The sequence below is a fragment of the Macrobrachium nipponense genome, chromosome 47, assembly GCF_015104395.2.
Source record: "Macrobrachium nipponense isolate FS-2020 chromosome 47, ASM1510439v2, whole genome shotgun sequence".
NCBI classification, from domain to species: Eukaryota; Metazoa; Arthropoda; class Malacostraca; order Decapoda; family Palaemonidae; genus Macrobrachium; species Macrobrachium nipponense.
In genome coordinates this window covers 27,265,076-27,291,473 of record NC_087222.1, presented here as the reverse complement: position 1 = coordinate 27,291,473, position 26,398 = coordinate 27,265,076, and the positions used below count along the sequence as shown (strand labels likewise).

Sequence of the window (26,398 nt, the reverse complement as noted above, 5' to 3'; positions counted from 1 at the left end):
AGGTAATACAAGATTTGAGAAAAGATACAAGAATTTTTTGTTCAACATGTCTATCATGGATAGACAATGTTATTAAATCAAGATTGAATGTAAACACATATAGGAAGGAAGAAGAAGAAGAGAAGAGAAGAAGAAGAAGAAGAGGAAAACGGAAGAGAAAACGGAGAGAAGTAAACAAAATGAAATGACAGAAAAAAATAAGGAAAACAAGCAACAAGATAAAAGTTATGGATGCAGAGATACTCATTGATACTACATGATGAGGCAATAAGCAGCATACCTACGAGAAAATAAATTACGATATGACAACAGAAAAGCAATCCCGAAGAGGCTCTACCCAGATCTATACAATGACGGGAAAGAGGAAAAATAGACAAGAAAGACAAAATCTGCAACCTTTGAAAGAGGGAATTGCAGATTTGGAGAAGATGTTACTACAAACATCCTAAGATATGTCAAAAACTATGAAATATATGGTAAATGTGCATACTTAGATGGATATGGGGATGATTGCAGAGATCTGCATCAAAAATATGTAAAAACCTAAAAGAAGGAAAAGGATGTAAGTTCGACAAAAAATGCAAATATATGCACCCTGTAGCCATGAATCATAATCAAATAAATAACCAACCAAGTAATAAAATCCAAAAATAAGAAAGAAACAAATAAAGAGAGAAATCAAGAATATCAGGTAAAAGAGAAAAAGCAAACCACCAATGAGATATGCAGAGGTGTCAGCAAAAAATTTCAAAGCATCAGCTCCGAAATTCTACTCAAGAGATAATAACTGTATTTATTATCAAGAGGATATTGCAGAAACGGAGAAAAATTGCAGATTCAGACACAAAATGAATAATTATGATGAAGGAAGATCAAATATTATGGAAAAGTTGGATTTTTTAATGTCAGAATTTCTGGAAATGAAAAAAAAAGAACAACATCACCGAACAGGAGAGACATGGGAAAATCCTTATTACTACCAGTATTAAATGAAGGAGAAAACACGCAAACCTCATAGTGATGAAATGCGCAGGGTGTTTAGTTACGAGTAACTCAAAAAGAAAAATAGAGTACTTAGAAGAACTAACCCAAAATGAAAAGAAAATAGATATAATGAATATAAGTGAAACCTGGTATTCCCAAGAGACTGGGAATGATGATCAAATAAAAGGGTTCCAAACTTATAGATCAGATAGAAAAAAATAGGAATCAAGGGGGAACCGCAATATATGGGAAAGACAAAAAACAAGGAAAAAAAATATACTGAGAAATATAGTAACTCAGAATGTGAACTAATAGCGGTAGAATTTGAATCTGAAAAATTGATGAAACATAGTAATATATGACCTCCTAATACTGAAAGAGTTTGACTTAATAATTGAAAAAATTGGATGATATATGTAGAAATCACAAGGACTGGACTATTCTCCTATCTGGTGACTTCAACTTTCCTTTCGTAGAATGGAAAGAACGAATAGGAGATTGTGGTTGTACTTATACATATAAAAAGAGAGTAATAGTAGTGGCAGAAGATAAGAGGCAATTTGAAAAGCTATTAGATATGCTACTAGAATACAACATTCAACAAATAAACACCTGCCAACAAGAAAGGAAATACTTTAGGACCTAGTATTTGTGAACGAGATGAATTATGTTAAAGAAATAATAGTTTGTTTATAATGCGAGTATTTCAGACCATAATGTCATAGAATTAACAGTTCATTCCAAAGCAAGTGAAAATAGAGATAAGCAAGAAATGAAAAAGTGGGAAGGATAAGGAAAATACAACTTCTACAGTAAAATATAAAATGGTCAGAAATTAATGAAGAATTAAACAAAGATTGGGATAACATTATCGTAAGTGATGACATAAGGGTAAATACGGAGATATTATATAAAATATTGGAGAAAATAGTGGAAAAATATATACCGAAGAAGAAAAATAAACATCATTCAATGCATACCAAGAGACAGAAGGATCTTGTTCCAGAAAATCAGAAAGTGGAAAAAAGGTCTTGCAAAAAAAAATGCATGGAAAGTTATAGAACTAAAAAGTAAGATAGGAAAATGCAGAACAAAAGATTATACAATCAAAAGAAAATGAAAAACGGGACTTGGAAGAAAAAACCCTATTAAATATCAAGCAAAACCCCAAACTATTATACTCATATGCGAAGAAGATGAATAAAGAAGAATAGAAATAGGCCCTCTGAGAATTGAAGGGAAGATTACGAATGAAAAAAAGGAAATTTGCAACATACTGGCAGAACGAGATAAGAGAGAATTCACCCCTAGAATAGATAATGAAGATAATGAAGATGAAGATAGAAGTAAGGGATGAAAATAGTGAATATTTAGCTGACATAGATATTAATGAAGCTGATATTGTGCAGGCTATTAATGAAATGAATTAAAAAATGGAGCTGCTGCAGGGCCTGATGGAATTCCTGCTATTGTTAAAGAAAGTAGTTCATTCTATCGCAAAGCCACTTGCAATATTATTAAGACAAAGTGTAGATACAGGCAAGATTTATGATGAGCACAAATTAGCAAATATTACCCCTACTTTCAAAAGTGGATCAAGACTAGAGGCAAGTAATTATAGGCCTGTGAGTCTAACATCACATATTATGAAAGTGTATGAAAGGGTAATGAAGAAAAATATTATGAAACATTTAATAAAAAATAATTTGTTTAATAAAGGACAACATGGTTTCGTACCCGGAAAAGTACACAAACCCAACTGTTAGTCCACCGTGAGAACATATTCAAAAAAAAAATATGAAAAGCGGAAATGAAACAGATGTGGTTTATTTAGACTTTGCAAAAGCTTTTGATAAAGTAGACCATAATATATTAGCGAAGAAAATTAGAAAACAAACAATATCGTGGATAAAGTAGGAAGATGGTTAAAAGAATTTTTACACACAGAACAAAACAGATAGTTATTGCAAACGACGAGAAATCGATGAAGTCAAGGTAATATCCGGTGTGCCGAAGGTACGGTGTTAGCTGCAATACTGTTTTGTTATTATGATTGAAGACATAGACAATAATGTGAAGGATTCGGTAGTGAGTAGTTCGCAGATGACACAAGATAAGTAGAGAAATTACTTGTGATGAAGATAGGAACGCTCTACAAAGAGACCTTAACAAAGTATATGATTGGGCAGAGGTAAATAGGATGGTATTTAACTCTGATAAATTTGAATCAATAAATTATGGAGACAGAGAAAGAAAGCTATATGCATATAGGGGACCTAATAATGAGACCATCACAAATAAGGAAGCAGTTAAGACCTTGGTGTGATTGATGAATAGGAACCATTGTTATGCCAATGATCAAATAGCAACTCTGTTGGAAAAAGGTTAAAGCAAAAATGGGAATGTTGTTAAGGCACTTCAAAACAAGAAAAGCTGAACACATGATTATTGCTTTATAAAACATATGTTCGTAGTCCACTTGAATATAGCAATATGATATGGTACCCACACTATCAAAAGGATATTGCACAAATAGAGAGTGTACAAAGGTCCTTTACAGCTAGAATAGAAGAAGTTAAGGACCTAGACTACTGGGAAAGACTACAATTCTTAAAATTATATAGTTCTAGAAAGGAGAAGAGAACGCTACATGATAATTCAGGCATGGAAACAGATAGAAGGAATAGCAGAAAATATCATGGAACTAAAAATATCAGAAAGAGCAAGCAGAGGTAGATTAATAGTGCCCAAAACTATACCAGGAAAATAAGGAAAGCACACAGGACATTAATCCACTACGCACCAGCATCGATAATGCAGCGTCTATTCAATGCGTTGCCAGCTCATCTGAGGAATATATCAGGAGTGAGCGTAGATGTGTTTAAGAATAAGCTCGACAAATATCTAAACTGCATCCCAGACCATCCAAGATTGGAAGATGCAAAATATACCGGAAGATGTACTAGCAACTCTCTGGTAGACATTAGAGGTGCCTCCACACTGAGGGACCTGGGGCAACCCGAACAAGATGTAAGGTCTGTAAGGTCTGTAAGGTCTGTAAGGTCTCGTATAACTGCCCATTTTACAAGTTCTATTTCAGCATGGAAGAAAAAATTCAGAAGTGTGACAGAGAAGTGGCAAAAATAAAAGAGGTTATGTTATTATTATTGTGGATGTTGTCAAGAGAGAGAGAGAGAGAGAGAGAGAGAGAGAGAGAGAGAGAGAGAGAGAGAGAGAGAGACCTTACCTTACAGACCTTACATCTTGTTCGGGTTGCCCCAGGTCCCTCAGTGTGAGGCACCTCTAATGTCTACCAGAGAGTTGCTAGTACATCTTCCGGTATATTTTGCATCTTCCAGTCTTGGATGGTCTGGGATGCAGCTTAGATATTTGTCGAGCTTATTCTTAAACACATCTACGCTCACTCCTGATACATTCCTCAGATGAGCTGGCAACGCATTGAATAGACGCTGCATTATCGATGCTGGTGCGTAGTGGATTAATGTCCTGTGTGCTTTCCTTAGTTTTCCTGGTATAGCTTTGGACAATATTAATCTACCTCTGCTTGCTCTTTCTGATATTTTTAGCTCCATGATGTTTTGGGCAATTCCTTCTAATCTGTTTCCATGCTTGAATTATCATGTAGCGTTCTCTTCTCCTTTCTAGACTATATAATTTTAAAAATTGTAGTCTTTCCCAGTAGTCAAGATCCCTAACTTCTATTTTAGCTGTAAAGGACCTTTGTACACTCTCTATTTGTGCAATATCCTTTTGATAGTGTGGGTACCATATCATATTTCAATATTCAAGGGGACTACGAACATACGTTTTATAAAGCATAATCATGTGTTCAGTTTTTCTTGTTTTGAAGTGCCGTAACAACATTCCCATTTTTGCTTTAAATTTTGCCAATAGAATTGCTATTTGATCATTGCATAACAAGTTCCTATTCAGCATAACACCAAGATCTTTAACTGCTTCCTTATTTGTGATTGTCTCATTATTAGGTCCCCTATATGCATATAGCTTTCCTTCTCTGTCTCCATAATTTATTGATTCAAATTTATCAAAGTTAATACCATCCTATTTACCTCTGCTCAATCATATACTTTGTTAAGGTCTCTTTGTAGAGCGTTCCTATCTTCATCACAAGTAATTTCTCTACTTATCCTTGTGTCATCGGCGAAACTACTCACTATCGAGTCCTTAACATTACTGTCTATGTCTGCAATCATAATAACAAACAGTAATGCAGCTAACACCGTACCTTGTGGCACACCGGATATTACCTTCGTTTCATCCGATTTCTCATCGTTTGCAATAACTATCTGTTTTCTGTTGTGTAAAAATTCTTTATCCCTCTTCCTACTTTATCCACTATATTATGTTTTCTAATTTTCTTCGCCAATATATTATAGTCTACCTTGTCAAAAGCTTTTGCAAACCACATCTGTTTCTTTTCCGTTTTTCATACTTTTGTATATGTTCTCACGGTGGACTAACAGTTGGGTTTGTGTACTTTTTCCGAGAGAGACCTTACCTTACAGACCTTACATCTTGTTCGGGTTGCCCCAGGTCCCTCAGTGTGAGGCACCTCTAATGTCTACCAGAGAGTTGCTAGTACATCTTCCGGTATATTTTGCATCTTCCAATCTTGGATGGTCTGGGATGCAGTTTAGATATTTGTCGAGCTTATTCTTACACACATCTACGCTCACTCCTGATATATTCCTCAGATGAGCTGGCAACGCATTGAATAGACGCTGCATTATCGATGCTGGTGCGTAGTGGATTAATGTCCTGTGTGCTTTCCTTATTTTTCCTGGTATAGTTTTGGGCACTATTAATCTACCTCTGCTTTGCTCTTTCTGATATTTTTAGTTCCATGATATTTTCTGCTATTCCTTCTATCTGTTTCATGCCTGAATTATCATGTAGCGTTCTCTTCTCCTTTCTAGACTATATAATTTTAAGAATTGTAGTCTTTCCCAGTAGTCAAGGTCTTTAACTTCTTCTATTCTAGCTGTAAAGGACCTTTGTACACTCTCTATTTGTGCAATATCCTTTTGATAGTGTGGGTACCATATCATATTGCAATATTCAAGTGGACTACGAAACATATGTTTTTATTATAAGCATAATCATGTGTTCAGCTTTTCTTGTTTTGAAGTGCGTAACAACATTCCCATTTTGCTTTACATTTGCCCAACAGAGTTGCTATTTGATCATTGCATAACATGTTCCTATTCATCATCACACCAAGGTCTTTAACTGCTTCCTTATTTGTGATTGTCTCATTATTAGGTCCCTTATATGCATATAGCTTTCTTTCTCTGTCTCCATAATTTTATTGATTCAAATTTATCAGAGTTAAATACCATCCTATTTACCTCTGCCCAATCATATACTTTGTTAAGGTCTCTTTGTAGAGCGTTCCTATCTTCATCACAAGTAATTTCTCTACTTATTCTTGTGTCATCTGCGAAACTACTCACTACCGAATCCTTAAAAATTATTGTCTATGTCTTCAATCATAATAACAAACAGTATTGCAGCTAACACCGTACCATTGCGGCACACCGGATATTACCTTGGCTTCATCCGATTTCTCGTCGTTTGCAATACTATCTGTTTTCTGTTGTGTTTAAAAATTCTTTTAACCATCTTCCTACTTTATCCACGATATTGTGTTTTCTAATTTTCTTCGCTAATATACTATGGTCTACTTTATCAAAAGCTTTTGCAAAGTCTAAATAAACCACATCTGTTTCATTTCCGCTTTTCATATTTTTGAATATGTTCTCACGGTGGACTAACGTTGGGTTTGTGTACTTTTTCCGGGTACGAAACCATGTTGTCCTTTATTAACAAATTATTTTTTATTAAATGTTTCATAATATTTTTCTTCATTACCCTTCATACACTTTCATAATATGTGATGTTAGACTCACAGGCCTATAATTACTTGCCTCTAGTCTTGATCCACTTTTGAAAGTAGGGGTAAGATATGCTAATTGTGCTCATCATAAATCTTGCCTGTATCTACACTTTGTCTTAATAATATTGCAAGTGGCTTTGCGATAGAATGAACTACTTTCTTTAACAAAATAGCAGGAACAATCCATCAGGCCCTGCAGCAGCTCCATTTTTAATTTCATTAATAGCCTGCACAATATCAGCTTTCATTAATATCTATGTCAGCTAAATATTCACTATTTTCATCCCTTACTTCTATATCATTATCTTCCATTATCTATTTCTAGGGTGAATTCTCTCTTATATCGTTCTGCCAGTATGTTGCAAATTTCCTTTTTTTCATTCGTTAATCTCCCTTCAATTCTTAGAGGGCCTATTTCTATCTTCTTTTATTCATCTTCTTCGCATATGAGTATAATAGTTTGGGATTTTGCTTGATATTTAATAGGGTTTTTTCTTCCAAGTGTCCCGTTTTTCATTTTCTTTTGATTGTATAATCTTTTGTTCTGCATTTTCTATCTTACTTTTTAGTTCTATAACTTTCCATGCATTTTTTTTTTTTTGTTAGACCTTTTTTCCCCTTTTCTGATTTTCTGGAACAAGATCCTTCTGTCTCTTGGTATGCATGACTGATGTTTACTTTTCTTCTTCGGTATATATTTATCCACTATTTTCTCTAATATTTTATATAATATCTCCGTATTTACCTTTATGTCATCACTTACGAAAATATTATCCCAATCTTTGTTTAATTCTTCATTTATTTCTGACCATTTTATATTTTTACTGTAGAAGTTGTATTTTCCATATCCTTCCCACTTTTTTCATTTCTTGCTTATCTCTGTTTTCACTTGCTTTGGAATGGACTGTTAATTCTATGACATTATGGTCTGAAATACTCGCATTATAAACTATTATTTCTTTAACATAATTCATCTCGTTCACAAATACTAGGTCTAAAGTATTTTCCTTTCTTGTTGGCAGGTGATTTATTTGTTGAATGTTGTATTCTAGTAGCATATCTAATAGCTTTTCGAATTGCCTCTTATTCTGCACTACTATTACTCTCTTTTTTTATATGTATAAGTACATCCACAATATCCTATTCGTTCTTTCCCAGTCTCACGGAAAGGTAAAGTTGAAGTCTCCCAGATAGGCGGAAATAGTCCAGTCCTTGTGATTTCTACATATATTCATCCAATTTTCTATTATTAAGTCAAACTCTTTAGTATTAGGAGGTTCTATATATTACTACGTTCATTAATTTTTCAGATTCAAATTCTACCGCTATTAGTTCACATTCTGAGTTACTATATTTCTCATATATTTTTCCTTGTTGTTTTTTGTCTTCCCATATATTGCGGTTCCCCCTTGATTCCTATTTTTTCTATCTGATCTATAAGTTTGAAACCTTTTTATTTGATCATCATTCCCAGTCTCTGGGAATACCAGGTTTCACTTATATTCTTATATCTATTTTTCTTTTCAATTTGGGTTAGTTCTTCTAAGTACTCTATTTTTCTTTTTGAGTTACTCGTAACTAAACCCTCGCATTCATCACTATGATGGTTTGCGTGTTTTCTCCTTCATTTAATATTGGTAATAATAAGGATTTTCCCATGTCTCTTTCCTGTTCTGGTATGTTGTCTTTTTTTCATTTCCAAGAGAAGAGAGTTTAGAGAGAGAGAGGAAGAGAGAGGAGAAGGCGGGGGGAAGAGAGAGAGGAGGGAGAGAGAGGGAGAGAGATAGAGAAGAGGGGGGCGGGGGGGAGAGAGAGAGAGAGAGAGAGAGAGAGAGAGAGAGAGGTTACAACTTCGAGGGTCTATCTTAATTCAGAGGAAGTACTGATCATTTTCGTTTGTAATTTATAATCTCTCTCTCTCTCTCTCTCTCTCAAAGGGGTCACATTGAGGCCAGAAAGCCTTAAGAAGTCCAGAAAAAAGGGTATACCACTAGCTACTTTTGAAACAGCGTATCCTATTGGCTATTTGGTGAACAGTCAAGAACTTTGAAACAGCGAATCTCATTGGCTATTTGGTGCCCAATCAGGAAATCTGAAACAACTCATCCTATTGGCTACATTAAGACCAACGCAGTCCCATATCCTATGTTACCATTTGAAAAGTAAATTACTAACCCTCGACGAGCTAAACTTCATTCTCTCTCTCTCTCTCTCTCTTTCTCTCCATGAAGCTCTTTTAAAGCCTTATAGTACATTAGGAATAAGAGGGTAATGTGGTTTTTGCGGTTGGAGAATAGCAGGGGAGTGACAGGGTACAGCGTGAAACTCGACAATATATATGTATGTGTATATATATATATGTATACAAAAAAACTTTTATAAGAATATTTATGAACGTATATATGAACATAAATGTATATATTGACAGATATGTTTACCGGTATATGTATATATATTTATATATATAAATTGAGCATAAGAATTCATATTTTTGTGGTAGCTGCCAAATACAAAGCGACACCCCCCCTACTCGCCATCCCTCCCCAGCCCCACCCCTCTCTCTCTCTCTCTCTTACCCTCCACCCCCCTTCTCTCTCTCTCTCTCTCTCTCTCTCCAGACCCCTCCCAATCCCCCCCAATCCTTGTCAATGAATTAAAGATGAGAGATCGAAGCGCTGTTATTGCTCTCTCTCTCTCTCTCTCTTCGCTGCATCTGCTGGTTGAATTGTTTTCTATCTCTGTATACTACACATCATTATGACGCATCTATATACATCTTCAAGTCTCTCTCTCTCTCTCTCTCTCTCTCTCTCTCTCCCTACGTAATCCACTTGTCAATGTAAGGACGAATATCCGGTTCAACGTTGCTTCGTCTAACTTCCTGTTGTTCATAAATTTCTCTCTCTCTCTCTCTCTCTCTCTCTCTCTCTCTCTCTCTCTCTATAGACAGTTAGATACGCTTAAGTCCTACGCAAGAAACGTCACAAGTACACTGACCTGTGTAGTATAGGCGTACACAGACATCAGAAATACACACACGTATACACGCACACATCTCCAGGCCCACGTGCGTCCATTGATTTTTTTCGCCACCAGAACACCCCGCTCCCCCCCCTTTCCCTAAAGCCTTCAGGAGAGACAGGCCCTTTGGCCTCAGGCCCCAAGGGCGTTGGTGCATCGTAGCACAAGGGAATGGACGAGAATCAGTGAGGAGAATGGGAGAATCAGTGAGGAGGACGTCTTCGGGTAGAATGGATGGATGGAGATTCGTGTGTATACCTCTCTCTCTCTCTCTCTCTCTCTCTCTCTCCTCACATCGCAAAGACGTGGAACCACACTTCTTCTGATGAAGGACCAGTTACCCACAATTCCTGTCATTCCCTTTTTCGAACGTGAATGAAAAACAAAACAAAAAAACGTGATAAAATCAGACAAAGAATATGGAATACAGCTTCGACAAAACGAGAGAAAAAGTCCATAATCTATTACCAATCTATTACGACGAAAGAAAAAAAAGTCCCAATCTATTACCGATCTATTACGTCGAAAGAAAAAAATGTCCTAATCTATTATCAATCTATCGCCAACCTATTACGACGAGAGAAAAAATGTCTTAATCTATTACCAATCTATTGCCAATCTATTACGGCGAAAGAAAAAAAGGTCCAATTCTATTACCAATCTATTACGACAAAATAAAAAAAGGTCTTAATCTATTACCAATCTATTACGACGAAAGAAAAAATGTCCTAATCTATTACCAACTTATTGCCAATCTATTACGACGAAAGAAAAAAAGGTCTTAATCTATTACCAATCTATTACGACAATATAAAAAAAGGTCCCAATCCATTACGACGAAAGAAAAAATGTCCTAATCTATTACCAATCTATTGCAAACCTATTACGACGAGAGAAAAAAATGTCCTAATCTATTACCAATCTATTGCAAACCTATTACGACGAGAGAAAAAAATGTCCAAATCTATTACCAATCTATTACGACACAATAAAAAAAGGTCTTAATCTATTACCAATCTATTACGACGAAAGAAAAAATGTCCTAATCTATTACCAATCTATTACGACGAAAGAAAAAAAGATCCTAATCTATTACCAATCTATTACCAACCCATCTCTCCGGGTAAAGTATATCCCTAAAGTCCTATGGGCTGATAATATGCCTACGCAGGATGGCATCCTAATCTATTCGTATCAATAGGATGTTGGGGATCCCTCGAAAGATGGGTTATATACACAGAGGTAATCCTTTTGTGGCTTAATTCTGAAGAAGATTAGGATATTCTGTCAGGGAGAGAGAGAGAGAGAGAGAGAGAGAGAGAGAGAGAGAGAGAGAGAGAGTTAAGATAGCTGTTTGTGTGGGACAGAAAAATCAATTTCAGCCAAGTTCCAAGTAATATCTTTACGCTGCTATATGAGAGAGAGAGAGAGAGAGAGAGAGAGAAGAGAGAGAGAGAGAATGTGGGTCACTATGGAATACAAATGTCAAAGTCCTCTCTCTCTCTCTCTCTCTCTCTCTCTCTCTCTCTCTCTCTCTCTCTCTTAGAACTTGGCTGAAAATTTTGATCTGTGCTCTGAACACTTGAATATATATCTATATATTATTAATATATATAATATTAATTATATATTAATATATATATATATATGTCACACAAATTAATCAATAGCAAAAATAAACCATAAGATCTAAACTCCTTTCCAAGACAATAGGACTTTCGACCTTGTGTTTGCAAGCTCTTTATACACGATTTTAATAATTCATTTTGATTACGATATCTTGCGTGGTTGCTATTCTGGGGAAAGGTCTCTCTCTCTCTCTCCCCCTCAAAGCCACGATATCTTCATTATCAAAGAATGCAAAATATATTCTCGATTATAATGCAACTCTAGGGTAGCGTAACATCACATTTCACGAGAGAGAGAGAGAGAGAAGAGAAGGAGGAAGAGTGGGGTCGAGAGAGAGAGAGAGAGAGAGAGGAGAGGAAGAGAGAGAGAGTTCCTAAAGCCCACACACACCAAAAAATAAATAAATAAATTCCTAAATTTAAATCTAAAAATAATAAAAAAAATTAAATCAGAAAACACCAACTTATGTTTTCAAGTAATCATACAGTTGCTCTCTCTCTCTCTCTCTCTCTCTCTCTCTCTCTCTCTCTCTCTCTCTCTCTCTCTCTCGTTTCCATTTCCGAACCGAAGAGGAAAAAGGCTCAAGTATAAGTAAACTTGGTTTTAAAATAAGGAAAATTGGTTTAAAATTAGTTTTTAAAAATGAAGTTGGTTTAAACTTGGTTTCAAAATAAGGAGGTTGGTTTAAATTTGGTTTTAAAATAAGGTAGTTGGTTTAAACTTGCTTTTAAAATTAGAAAATTTATGTAAACTTGTTTCTAGAATAAGGAAGTTGGCTTAAACTTGCCTTTAAAATAAGGTAGTTTGTTTAAAATTGGTTTTAAATGGATTGCAAAGTTTTTTTTTATTTAAATGTCTTGGTTTTTTCAAAAACTGTTTTGACTGCAAAGACAGGGAAATACTGTCTGTGGTTTTATGGCTTACATGAAGTTGGTATAAACATGGCAATGTAAGATTGGTTTATTTTCTATGGTTTTAAATAGGTTTTTATGAAGGTTTTTTCTGCATATTAATTGTTTTTTAACTGGTTTGACAGGGCGATTTCCTAGTTTTATTTCTGAATGTGGTTTTAAGCTGGTTTTTTTAATGTTTGGGGGTTAATAATAATAATAATAATAATAATAATAATAATAATAATAATAATAATAATATCTTGATCCTTGACCTATTTCTGGGCACGGGGTCAGTGCCCTAGCTTGGCGTACCCAAAACTGCTAAAAAATGAACCCGCTGTGAATTTGAATTTAATGGAGTATTTTATTGCAACAAATAATAGTACTTTTTTTCCTGTAATTTCGTGTTAATTTTTTTTTATTTTCCTGTCGTTTTTTTCTTCGCTTTTTTTTATTTGATTTTTTTTTATTCCTGTTGGGGTAATGAATGTTTTGGTATATTGTTATCTTTTTATTATTTTTATTTCATTTTTCTTATTATTATTAGTTTTATTATTATTATTATTATTATTATTATTATTATTATTATTATTATTATTATTATTATTATTATTATTATTATTATTATTATTATTATTATTGTTGTGCCCACACAGCCAAAAATGACAGTAATATTAGGCAGGGGCAAGACAGTAAGTTCCACCAAAGCGACCTATACATAGGTCAGGTCAGGTCACTGACCCATGATCCAATTCTATAAAAAAAAAAACACACACACACACAAAATTCTAAAATTATGTTAAACATAAAAAGTAAAAGTAAAAGAAAGTATTTGAATTCTCTCAGTATATTGAATAATAATAATAATAATAATAATAATAATAATAATAATAATAATAATAATAATAATAATAATAATAATCACCAAGAAATTAAGGGAGAAAACAAGTGAGGTCAATGAAATAATGGGCATAATACAGACCACCAGTATCACAGAAACAAATAACTTGACATATGCAGGAGCAAGATTAGTAGCAGAACTGATGGGATTCGAACACCAACACCACCAGCACAACCAACCCAACAGAAACCAAAACAGCAATCTCTTGGAAAAGGCGACTGGAAAAGCAAATCACGGTGATGAGATCTGACTTGAGTAAACTGAAAGAGATGGCAGAAAAAAAGGTAAGAAGCAAGAAAACAAGGGAGGAACTCAACGAGAAATACAAAGTACAAGAGAGGGGATTAAACAACACAATAGAAGATGTAAAACAGAGGCTTAAGGCCAAAGCACATAAGATCCAACGATCAGAACAGGAATAAGGGATACCAACAGAACAAACTATTCGGAACCAACCAGAAAAGGACTATACAGCCAACTAAGAGGGGAAGACACCACCCAGAAATTCCTGAAGCCGAACCAAGTAAGAGACTCTGGGAAAACATATGGAGCAATCCGGTATCACACAACAAACATGCAACATGGCTCCAGGAAGTCAAGGAAGAAGAAACAGGGAGAATAAAACAAAGATTCACAGACATCACGACAGACACAGTCAGACACCAACTAAAGAAAATGCCAAACTGGAAAGCCCCAGGTCCCGATGAAGTCCATGGATACTGGCTCAAAAACTTCAAGGCCCTACACCCGCGAATAGCAGAACAACTCCAGCATTGTATCTCAAATCACCAAGCACCAAATGGATGACCACAGGAAGAACATCCTTAGTACAAAAAGACAAGAGTAAGGGAAATATAGCCAGTAACTACAGGCCTATCACCTGCCTACCAATAATGTGGAAGTTACTAACAGGTATCATCAGTGAAAGGCTATACAACTACCTAGGGAGACAAACACCATCCCCCACCAACAACAAAGGCTGCAGAAGGAAGTGTAGGGGCACAAAGACCAGCTCCTGATAGACAAAATGGTAATGAAGAACAGTAAGAGAAGGAAAACCAACCTAAGCATGGCATGGATAGACTATAAGAAAGCCTTTTCGACGATGATACCACACACATGGCTAATAGAATGCCTGAAAATATATGGGGCAGAGGAAAATACCATCAGCTTCCTCAAAAATACAATGCGCAACTGGAATACAATACTTACAAGCTCTGGAATAAGACTAGCAGAGGTTAATATCAGGAGAGGGATCTTCCAGGGCGACTCACTGTCCCCACTACTCTTCGTGGTAGCCATGATTCCCATGACAAAAGTACTACAGAAGATGATGCCAGGGTACCAACTCAAGAAATAAAAGATTTGGCAACAGAATCCAACCATCTGATTTCTTCATGGACGAACACATCAAGCTGTATGGTAAGAGCATCAAGGAAATAGATACCCTAATCCAGACTGTAAGGATTGTATCTGGGGACATCAGGATGGAGTTTGGAATAGAAAAATGCGCCTTAGTCAACATACAAAAAGCAAAGTAACGAGAACTGAAGGGATAAAGCTACCAGAGGGGGAGCAACATCAAACACATAGATGAGACAGGATACAAATACCTGGGAATAATGGAAGGAGGAGAATAATAAAACACCAAGAGATAAAGGACACGATCAGGAAAGAATATATGCAGAGACTCAAGGCGATACTCAAGTCAAAACTCAACGCCGGAAATATGATAAAAGCCATAAACACATGGGCAGTGCCAGTAATCAGATACAGCGCAGGAATAGTGGAATGGACGAAGGCAGAACTCCGCAGCATAGATCAGAAAACAGGAAACATATGACAATACACAAAGCACTCACCCAAGAGCAAATACGGACAGACTATACATAACACGAAAGGAAGGAGGGAGAGGACTACTAAGTATAGAGGACAGCGTCAACATCGAAAACAGAGCACTGGGGCAATATCTGAAAACCAGTGAAGACAAGTGGCTAAAGAGTGCATGGGAAGAAGGACTAGTAAAGGTAGACGAAGACCCAGAAATATACAGAGACAGGAGAATGACAGACAGAACAGAGGACTGGCACAACAAACCAATGCATGAGACAGACTAAAGAACTAGCCAGCGATGACACATGGCAATGGCTAACTGAGGGGAGGAGCTACAAAGAAGGAAACTGAAGGAATGATAACAGCGGCACAAGATCAGGCCCTAAGAACCAGATATGTTCAAAGAACGATAGACGGAAATAACATCTCTCCCATATGTAGGAAGTACAATACGAAAAATGAAACCATAAACCACATAGCAAGCGAATGCCCGGCACTTGCACAGAACCAGTACAAAAAGAGGCATGATTCAGTGGCAAAAGCCCTCCACTGGAGCCTGTGCAAGAAACATCAGCTACCTTGCAGTAATAAGTGTACGAGCACCAACCTGAGGGAGTGATAGAAAAACGATTCAGGCAAAGATCCTCTGGGACTATGGTATCAGAACGGATAGGGTGATACGTGCAAATAGACCAGACGTGACGTTGCTTGACAAAGTCAAGAAGAAAGTATCACTCATTGATGTCGCAATACCATGGGACACCAGAGTTGAAGGAAAAAATGGATAAGTATCAAGATCTGAAAATGGAAATAAGAAGGATATGGGATATGCCAGTGGAAATCGCACCCATAATCATAGGAGCACTAAGCACGATCCCAAGATCCCTGAAAAGGAATCTTAGAAAAACTAGACGCTGAAGTAGCTCCAGGACTCATGCAGAAGTGTGATCCTAGAAACGGTGCACATAGTAAGAAAAGTGTTGAACTCCTAAGGAGGCAGGATGCAACCCGGAACCCCACACTATAAATACCACCCTGTCGAATTGGAGGACTGTGATAGAGCAAAAAAAAAAAAAGAAAGAAAAAAAAATAATAATAATAATAACAATAATAATTCAGGGTAACTCTAAGTAAAAAAACTTAGAGAAAATAAAAAAAACACAAATTAAAAATCTAAAAACACAAAGAAATAAATATAACAACGTACATAAGTACACACACACACACACACGGTAAACAGACATGCATACATACACAATCTAGAACATGCACAAAGCTCTACAAATACTCCCAAATTACACACACACACACAAAGCACACCTCAAAACACAAACAATGAATGTTAAAACGTACATAAACACACACTTGACATACACAATCTTAAACACACAAAAACTCACATACTTAAATAAGTAATTATAAATTTAAAAACGTAAATACATAAATATACATATACGCAAGACAGATAACCACGCACACACAATCTGAAAACAAACAAACAAACTGCAAAGCCAAACTTGTCAAATACATCTCCTGTGTCGATTCAATTAGTACCCAGATACCCACGGGGCATCGGACATAGCATCTCTGGGGCGTGCCAAAGACGAGATTACATATTATGACCGTGAGTAAACACGGGGCATTCTTCGATGCCCGATTCATTTCAACTTTGTCGGGGGTACGAAGACGTATGAGAGAGAGAGAGAGAGAGAGAGAGAGAGAGAGAGAGAGAGAGAGAGAGAGAGAGAGAGAGAGAAATGTGGTCATTTTTTTTATTCCTAAATGAGGTGAAATATAGTGAATTTTCCAACGTATATATTATATCATTTTAGAATCCAGGAGACTGAGAGAGAGAGAGAGAGAGAGAGAGAGAGAGAGAGAGAGAGAGAGAGAGAGAGAGAGAAATGTGGTCATTTTTTATTTCTAAATGAGGTGAAATATTGTGAATTTTCCAACGTATATATTATATCATTTTAGAATCCGGAACACTGAGAGAGAGAGAGAGAGAGAGAGAGAGAGAGAGAGAGAGAGAGAGAATATGGCCATTATTGTTCCTAAATGAGGTGAAATATAGTGAATTTCCAACGTATATATTATATCATTATATCATTTTAGAATCCAGAAAACTGAGAGAGAGAGAGAGAGAGAGAGAGAGAGAGAGAGAGAGAGAGAGAGAGAGAGAGAAATATGGTAATTTTTTATTCCTAAATGAGGAGAAATACTGTGAATTTTCCAACGTATATATTACATCATTTTAGAATCCAGAACACTGAGAGAGAGAGAGAGAGAGAGAGAGAGAGAGAGAGAGAGATTTTCGTGCTCTCTCTCATTTAACTCAAACTCTCACTGGCTCTCTCTTTGTACCCTTAAGCAAAACCAGGGAAGAGAGAGAGAGAGAGAGGGAGAGAGAGAGGTGTCCCACCCACCACAATATCTTTATCCTACGCTAATTCATCGAACATCCGGCCCAAACATTTACCAACGAAATCCAGCACCCGAATTCGTAATAGCGAAACCACGCCCACGACGCATGCGCGCGCGTGAAAACGTGCGCGGGGGCGGTGGGGGGGGGCGTCCACGCCCATGCCCACGGAGTCATATGTCTCAATGGAGGAATGACAGGCGCCCCCTGCCTGCTTGGCCCATTAAGGAACAATTTGAAGATGCGATTTTGTGTTTTGAGCGTATCTAGAGCACTTGTTTGACCTGTATTCTTGTAGGGTAAGTTATTTTCATGTATTATGTTGATAAGTAGTGATTATATATACATATATATATATATATATATATATATAGATATATATATATATATATATATACATATATATATATCTACCCTCAACCTCCAATTTACTCTAACCCAGCCAGGATTCGAACCTACGCCCATTGCGTGCGAAGCAGTAGGTAGACAGTCACCTCGTCCACCCAGCTACCGAGAGAGAGAGACATCAGCTGATTTTGACGTTTCTAGAAGCGATCTCTTGCGAACGTTTCCGATATGTAAACAAACGCTCGTGAGCCCATGAGCGCATTCCGCTGAAACAATTTTGCCATAAAAATTCGATGAATGTAGATTAAATAAAAGAGAATAACGTGAAATAACGAGGATTTATTGGCAGGAATTGAAGAGATGTGGATAAAATAACGAGATATATGAAATAATCAGGGGTTATGGCCCGATTTCTATCATGGCTAATAGTATTTACAAGTTTACGTATCCCAAATGCAAACTAGAGTAACTTGGTTTTAATATAGACAATATTTGTTTGACTTGGCCATATTCAAATTAATATATTGAAATATATATGTATATTTATAATATAGCTATAAAATATATATGTTTCATATATATGTTGCAGTATTATTTATAAACAGACGTTCAAACACTGAACGTGATTTCGTGCAATTTTACCTTTCATTACCGCTTCTGAGAGAGAGAGAGAGAGGAGAGAGAGAGAGAGAGAGAGAGAGAGACCCTGATGTATAGACCCTGCAATGACCTCTGGCCTTTCCTCTCACATTAGTATTATTGTATTGTATGGGGTTACTTAAAAAAGCCTATGTATATATATATACCTATATATATATATATATATATATATATATATATATATATATATATACTTATATTGATAAATAAGTGGATAAATAGAGAACTAAATAAACAGATACACAAATAAATAGAGAAACAGAAGAAGAAATAGCAAACGGAAAAATGAATGAATGCAGATAGACAACCAGATAAATTGATGAACAGAAACGAAAGAAACAGACCTATGTTGACGATGGCATGATTGGTGAGCTCCCAGCAGGAGTGAAGCCTCAGGATGGAAAGTGTCGACGTCTGTCGCGGACTGAAGAAGGAGAGGGCGGCGTCCGTGACGTGGTACGCCTGCAGGTTGAGCTCGTAGAGCGAGGGCAGCAACTGGGCGATGGCGCCCACGGCCTCGTCGGCCACGTTGATGCAGTCCGCCACGCTGAGGGAGACGATCCTCGGGTTGAGGCACGCCCACAGGCCGGCCTCCGTGACGTCGTTGCAGCCCTGCAGCTCGAGTTGGTAGACGCCGTTCAGGTGGTCGAGCAGCGTCTCGAGGCCCTTGTCGGAGACGTTGGAGCACCGGAGGGCCACGGAGCGCAGGGCCTTCGTGTGGTTGACGGCGTAGTTGGCCACCAGGTCCATCAGGTCCTCGTCGTTGGCGCACATGAGGACGAGCGAGTCGAAGCCGCGCTTCTGCACCGACACGTAGAAGCGGCGACGCATGTCCGTCGTGAACTCGACGTTGTTGTGCCGCATCTCGCGGCAGTTCAGGACGGGGCGGATGCCGTGCCAGAAGCGCGGCTGGTACAGCACCGCCCGCCACCGCAGACACACCTGAGCCAGCACCGTCCGCTCGATGGGCGTGAAGTACGAGAAGAGCTTGTCCAGGAACGTCTCGTCTCGGATCAGCTCGTCCCACGTCAGGTACCGGTGGCCCCTCAGGAGGTGCGAGGGCGACCGGTGGTTGGCCCTGTGCATGGGGCGCGGCGACCCCCCTTGCTGCTGATGCTGGTGGTGGTGGTGGTGGTGGTGGTGGTGGCCGTTGTAAGGGACCACCGGGTTAGACGAGGCCGCCGAAGTCGCCGTCGTCCCGTTGCGAACTTTCCCCAGCAGGAAACGACTGGGTTTCTCCGGCGGGAGGGGCTTGTCCCCTTTGGTCTTCCCGTTGACGAGGCCGCTTGCGGCCACGCTGTTGCCGCAGAGGACGTTCGCCACCTTCTCCATGACACCCGGTCTCCGGACAGACCCCATCTTGCTGCTGCTGGTGTCGAGGGCACCAGCTCCTCCTCCTCCTCCTCCTGCGCCTCCTACGGGAGACGACCCTCCTATCCCTACCCCTCCTCCTCCTCCTGCTGCTGCTGCGCTGCTGCTGCTACCGGCGCCTGCTGAAGAAGCCGCCGGGCCTCCTCCCCCAGCGGAGTCGCTACTGCTACGCCCTTCCTTGTCCCTACTACGGGAGCGAAGACCCAGGCCCGTGATGCACTTCGATAACTCCACGCCCGCGCGCTCCACCACTTCCTGGGCTGTTAGGGACATGGGCGGACTGCGAGGCCGCCTGCTGTCTTTCCGCGCCCACGCCCTCCTCCTCCTTCGTCTGCTGCTGCTGCTGCTGCTCCTTCAGCAGCGAACGCCGCTGCCTTTCCGACCAATGATGGCTGCTGCTTCTGCTGTCTACCTTCTGCTGCTGCTCCCTCGTCCTCCAGAGCCAAGCTAGAGACGCCACAGTTTAAGCAGGAGCAGAGGCAGCAGGAGGCGCCAGCCGCCATGTCCTCTCATGGTGGCGTCGTTGACGGTCGAGTTGGAAGCCCGGGGCCCTTTGGCCTCGAAGCCCCACATCCCTGGGCGGCCGCTAGAGAGCGATGGCGGCGGCGGGCGGAGAGCGAATATATACCACTGTGTATAGGACGAGGGACCAACGGCACTGTGGCTGGAACTGTGTATAGGGCAAGGGAGTATAACGGCACTCTGCAGGGCGTGCCGTGGCACTACTGCTTTTACGGTGCGGTCATAAGGACGCGGCTCCGATATTTCCCGATTTCCGACACAAAAACCCAATCACTCTATTGACTCTTTCTGGTGTCTTTTCTTTTTTTTTTTCAAAAAACTGCCACGAAAACCGTAAACCTTCGGGAATCAAGACCACTCACGACATCTTGGGCCATTTCAGAAGCCACGCCAACAGGTTTAATTTTCCAGAATATATAAAACAGAAAACACGACTCAAACCACCACTGATTTTTAAGGTCTCAGTTTGGACTCGCTGAGCAAAATGGTATACATGGACACATCCACGGCCCCTCACATCTTCCACAGAGAACGCACGGACGGACACACACGCGCGCACGGACACAAAAACACGCCCTTGTCTCCTCCTCCTCCTTCTCCTTCTTCTGCAGGTCTTCCAGAGCCCTGGAACTACAGACCAGCGCCCCCACGACGCCCACAAACACGTATACCAAAAAAAAAAAAAAACAATAATTCTCCGGCAGTATCGACACAGACACAACCCTGCCTATTTCCTCTGCACAATCATGACGTTTCACGCCCTTCTGGAGCGAGGGACTGACGCCCTAAGGACACGCTTGGTGGGGAGCACGCCCTACGGCGGGAGCGGCGGCGTCGGGCGCTGAGGACGACGGAAGATTTGGGGCGGGGGGAGAGAGGGAGATAGAGAGAGAGAGCGGCGCGTCGACGAGGGGTTTGATTTAGCGAGCGAGCCTTGGGCTGGCTAGCGATGGACTGTTTTGTGTTGGTGTTGGAGAGGTGGAGAAAGATGGAGGGAGGAGGAGGAGGAGGAGAAGGAGGAGAAAGGGGAGGGGCTAAAGAAGAGAGAGAGAGGGAGAGAAAGAGAGGAGGGGAGGCGCTCCCCTCCCGCCCCCCGGGAGAGAGAGAGAGAGAGAGAGAGAGAGAGAGAGAGACACGCGCGGTAGACGTTAGACTTGTCGGGTTCAACTGTCAGGGAATTAAACCGGTATAATAATCGTGTCAAATAACCGGACACGGTTCAATAAAACGAGTATTAAACCAAATAAACCACAGGAAAATAAACCCTTCTTCGACGTTTTTAAATGAGGCGGGAACATATATATGGTTTATCATGTTAGAAATGACATAAAACTGTTTTAGACAGAAAGGTAAAATAAACCGAGTAATAAAACAAATAAACCACACCAAATAAAACCAGTAACACGTAACGAAAATTTTTTAAAGGTCTGTTTGACACATGACACGAAAACCAAGACCTAAACCGCTTCTTAATTCTTTATACGGAAAAATATCAGTGGTTTATTTCTAAGTAACGTGAACCATTTCAAACCAAAAATAAAAACGTCTGTTTGACACCTGACACTTGAAACCAAAATTTAAACCACTTAATTGCTTATTAAAACGTCCCCCCCCACCCCATTTGCCACATGACACTTAAACCCAAACTTAAATTCACTTCATGACACCTGACACCTAAACCAAAACTTAAAACCAGACCCTTAACCGAGATGAAAGTTTTTCGTATGACACCTGACATTTAAATTAAAAAAAAAAAAAACGTGTTTGACAACTGACACCTGACACTTAATGACACTGAACCCAAAACCAATACCCTTGATTTTTTTTTTTAATCAAAACTCCCCCCACTTGACACCTGCCACTAAAACCCCTTATAATCTTCCCAAAACTCCTCACCCACATTTGACACCTGACACTGGGAAACGTAAGTGCCGAGACTGACAGACGTTTGGGTAATGTTTCTCCAGATAAATATTCATTAATCTTTTAGTAGTGGGTCTCACCAATAGTCGCTTTTTAAGAGAGAGAGAGAGAGAGAGAGAGAGAGAGAGAGAGAGAGAGAGATGTTTGCATAGTGTTTTTACGTTGCATGGAACCAGTGGTTATTCAGCAACGGGACCAACGGCTTTACTTGACTTCCGAACCACGTCGAGAGTGAACTTCTAACACCAGAAATACACATCTCTCACTCCTCAATGGAATGGCCGAGAATCGAGCCCGCGACCACCGAGGTGGGACGCAAACACCATGCCAATCACGCCACTGAGGCGCTGAGAGAGAGAGTTAAAGTCTACGGGTTTGGGGCGTACAATTCAAATACTAAAATTGGAGAAAGAGAGATAGTATTAGGATAGTGGTGGCTACGGAAAACTTATAGAATATTAGTGGATATTGAGGATATTACTATATCAGGATATTAGTGAATAATTGTATATTACTGGATACTGAGGATATTATAATATTAGTGGATATCAGGAAATTAGCCGATACTGAGAATATTAGGGTATCAGTGGATACTGAAGGTATTAGGATATTGGTGTATATTGAGCATATTAGGATATCAGTGGATATTAGGACATTAGTGGATATTGAACATATTAGGATATCAGTGGACATTGGGACATTAGTGGATATTGGTGATATTAGTGCATATTGAGGATATTAGTGTACACTGAAAATGTGATGATATTAGTGGATATTTGCAATTACAGGATGTTGAGAATATCAGGATATTAGTGGATATTGAGAACAATAGGATATTAGTGGATAATGAAGGTGGACATTTATAATATTGTAACATATTTTTTAAAGTAATATTCAGAACAATTTTAAATAGTAACATTTAGACTATCTTTAAATATTTTTACACATTTTTGAATTAATATTCAAGGTATTTTTCTAATATTTTTTGAGTTTTTAATCCGTTTTAAAGTAATATTCAAAATATTCCTGAATATTCTTACCCATTTTTAAAGTAATATTCAGATACTTATTTTCAAGTAATATTCAAGGTATTTTTCTAATTATTCTTACATAATTGTAAAGTAATATTCAAGAGTATCTTTAGATATTTTTTACACATTTTAAAAGTAATATTCAGAATATTTTTAAATATCTTTATGCACTTTTAAAGTAATATTTAGTACTTTCAAATATTTTCATATTTGTAAAGTAAATATTCGCAGTTTTCATAATATACAAATATGAATCAAGTGATATTCGGAATGTTTTTCTTAAATATTCTCCATAGAATTTAATATTTATCTATATCATTACTGAGGAAGCAAATAGCCTGACGAGCTACTGGTAACTAGTAGTTAGTAGCAACTAGCTACCAGTAACTTGTAGGTAGTAGCAATTACTTACTAGTAGTTAGTAGCAACTAGCAACTTGTGACTAGTAGTTAGTAGTAACTAGCTAGCTACTAGTAACTAGTAGTTAGTAGGAACTAGCTACTAGTAGTTACTAGTAGGTAGAGTGGGGTAAAAGGCCTCCCCCTATTTTCTTGCTTATTACATATCATAACAACTTAGTCAGCTGATCTGTGCAGCAACACCTTCTGCCTGAAGCTTTCTATACCAAACAGCCATGGAGAACTAGAATGGGACACAGCTAGCACGCATTTTTCTTCTTTGGACACATTTCATGTAAGCATGCGTGCTATATCAGGGATATCCTGTGCCGACATCTTGTCAGTAAAGTCAGTACTTTAACTAAAGTTACTTTAAATGGGAGCTAAGAAATATCTTGCAATGCAATCCAGACTTGAAAACTCTATTGAGGTACAGGTGGATTTAGTTTTCTTAAAAAATGGCAAGTGGGGTAAAAGGCCCACCACACTTTTGGGCAAGAAGCCCAGGGGGCTTTTTACCCCATCTGATCAGTTGGACGTGTAACCAGTGGTGAAAGAGGACTGACTACATCTTATTTGTGCAATGAAGGCAGCAGGAGTTTGTCTTCCTCTTATGTTTATATTTGCACGTAAAAGGATGACTTCACTACTTATGATCGGCAGCTCACCTGGATCAATTGCTAGATGCACAGCAAATGGATGGTCTAATGCTGGTTGTTTCGTGGAACTGTGGCCTTAAATAAATCACTTTGTTAAAATTGTTTAGCCAAGTCGAGCAGAGAAGCACATTACAATTCCAGATGGCCACCACAGTCACAGGACTTTAGCCAGAGAGAATGGAGTAATGTAAAGAAAATTAATCTACCTTTTTGACTTAAGTCTTTTTTGTTCTTATGTAAAACTTATCCATTATTTCTTTTATTTGTGTTATTCTTGGTGCTATATAAGATTGAATTTATTCCTAATTGTGCTGCTACAGCTGTCATGTAGAGGAAGTGTCAATTTATTTTACAATTTTGCTCATTTCAGTTCCTATGAATACCAAAAACTTCCTAGGTTTTACAAGAAACTAAGAACTCTAAGATTAATTTTTGTATATTTTCCAACATTATTCTTGAATATTTTTGTGTGGAAGGTTAAATTTTTTATATTTAGCAAAAGTAGATGTCTACTTTTCAATATACGTAAATGGTAGTTTTCATGAAGTACCACAATATCTTAGGTATGGGGCAAAATGCCCCCACCGTGGGCTTCTTACCCCATATTTTGTTCTTTTTTTTCAGGTCATGTTTTTACTATCCTAAATTACTAACAGCTTCTCATGATTATGGTCGTTGATACTCCAGTAACAAAGCTTTCTAGAAATATCTCTGTTAGGTCAATAGCTGAAATACTGTAGGCTATAAAAGCATTTCTTCTTAAGAAGGGGGCTTCTTAACCCACTCTCCCTTAACTACTAATTAGTGGCAACTAGATAGCTACTAGCAGCTAGCTGGCAACTAATAGTTAGTAGTAACTAGCTAGCTACTAATAGCTAGTAGTTAGTAGAAACTACTAACTATTGGTAACTAGTAGTTAGTAATAACTAGCCACTAGTAGCTAGTAGTTTCCCATATTACTTAAAATATCATATAATAAAGTAAAACAAAAAAATACTTTAACTAAATTATAGTGAGATAAGTACAAAAAATACTTAAAATATATAAAGTGAAAAATTACTTAAAGTATCATATAATAAATACACTTAATTTTACCTAAGAAAAGCACTTAGTTTTATTTATGAAAAACACGTAATTTTACTTTATAAAACTCTAAATTTTACCCAAAAATACACTTAATTTACCATAAAACACTTTATTGCACCTATAAAAACTTAATTTTACCGAAAACAATTTTACGCCAAATAAACACTTCATTTTACCTTAAAAACACATAGCTCTACCTTAAAAACACTAAATTTTACCAAAAACACTTAATTTTACCCCAAACAATTTAATTTTACCTTTAAAAAACTTAATTTCACTTTTAAAGATATTAATTTTGCCAAAGAAAACCATTTAATTTTACCTGGGAAAAAAAACCGACACTTGACACAAAAAATAGAGAAGGAACTAAACAGACCTTTCTACCACGACCGCTTCCTTCAAACTGAGAGAACTTCAGACTCCCACCGCCAGATGACTCTAGCGAAGGCGTCTTCCTCCAAGTGACAGTAACGAACCGCAAGAAATCCACAATTTCTGACAAATTTTGGTTTATTATAGGGATTTTACGGGTATGTCAATGTACAATGGCGAATTATAAGGTGTATTTACCATTTAATGCGTGATTTTAACAATGTTTCTTTTACTTTTATCGAAATATAAACCTTTTTGTTAGCGACTTAACACGACTGAACTACGCAGACGCCTTCCCGCTCCGCCACATTTCTTTGAATTTCAATTCAACGTTCACATTTGGATCAAATATTGAATTATCTAAGAAATTTTACGAGCAAGTAGATCCATAATGGCGAAATTTACGG

General features: G+C 38.2%; 1 protein-coding gene across 1 annotated transcript in view; it reads right to left on the bottom strand.

The window, feature by feature from the left end:
- Positions 1-21,485, bottom strand: part of LOC135204821 (F-box/LRR-repeat protein 16-like) — a 68,343-nt gene extending 46,858 nt beyond the window's left edge. The window contains exon 1 of the mRNA XM_064235014.1: positions 18,974-21,485. Coding sequence (XP_064091084.1) covers positions 18,974-20,273 — 1,300 coding nt within the window. The 5' untranslated portion in view covers positions 20,274-21,485. The remainder of the gene's footprint in view (positions 1-18,973) is intronic.
- Between the last annotated feature and the right edge of the window lie 4,913 nt (positions 21,486-26,398).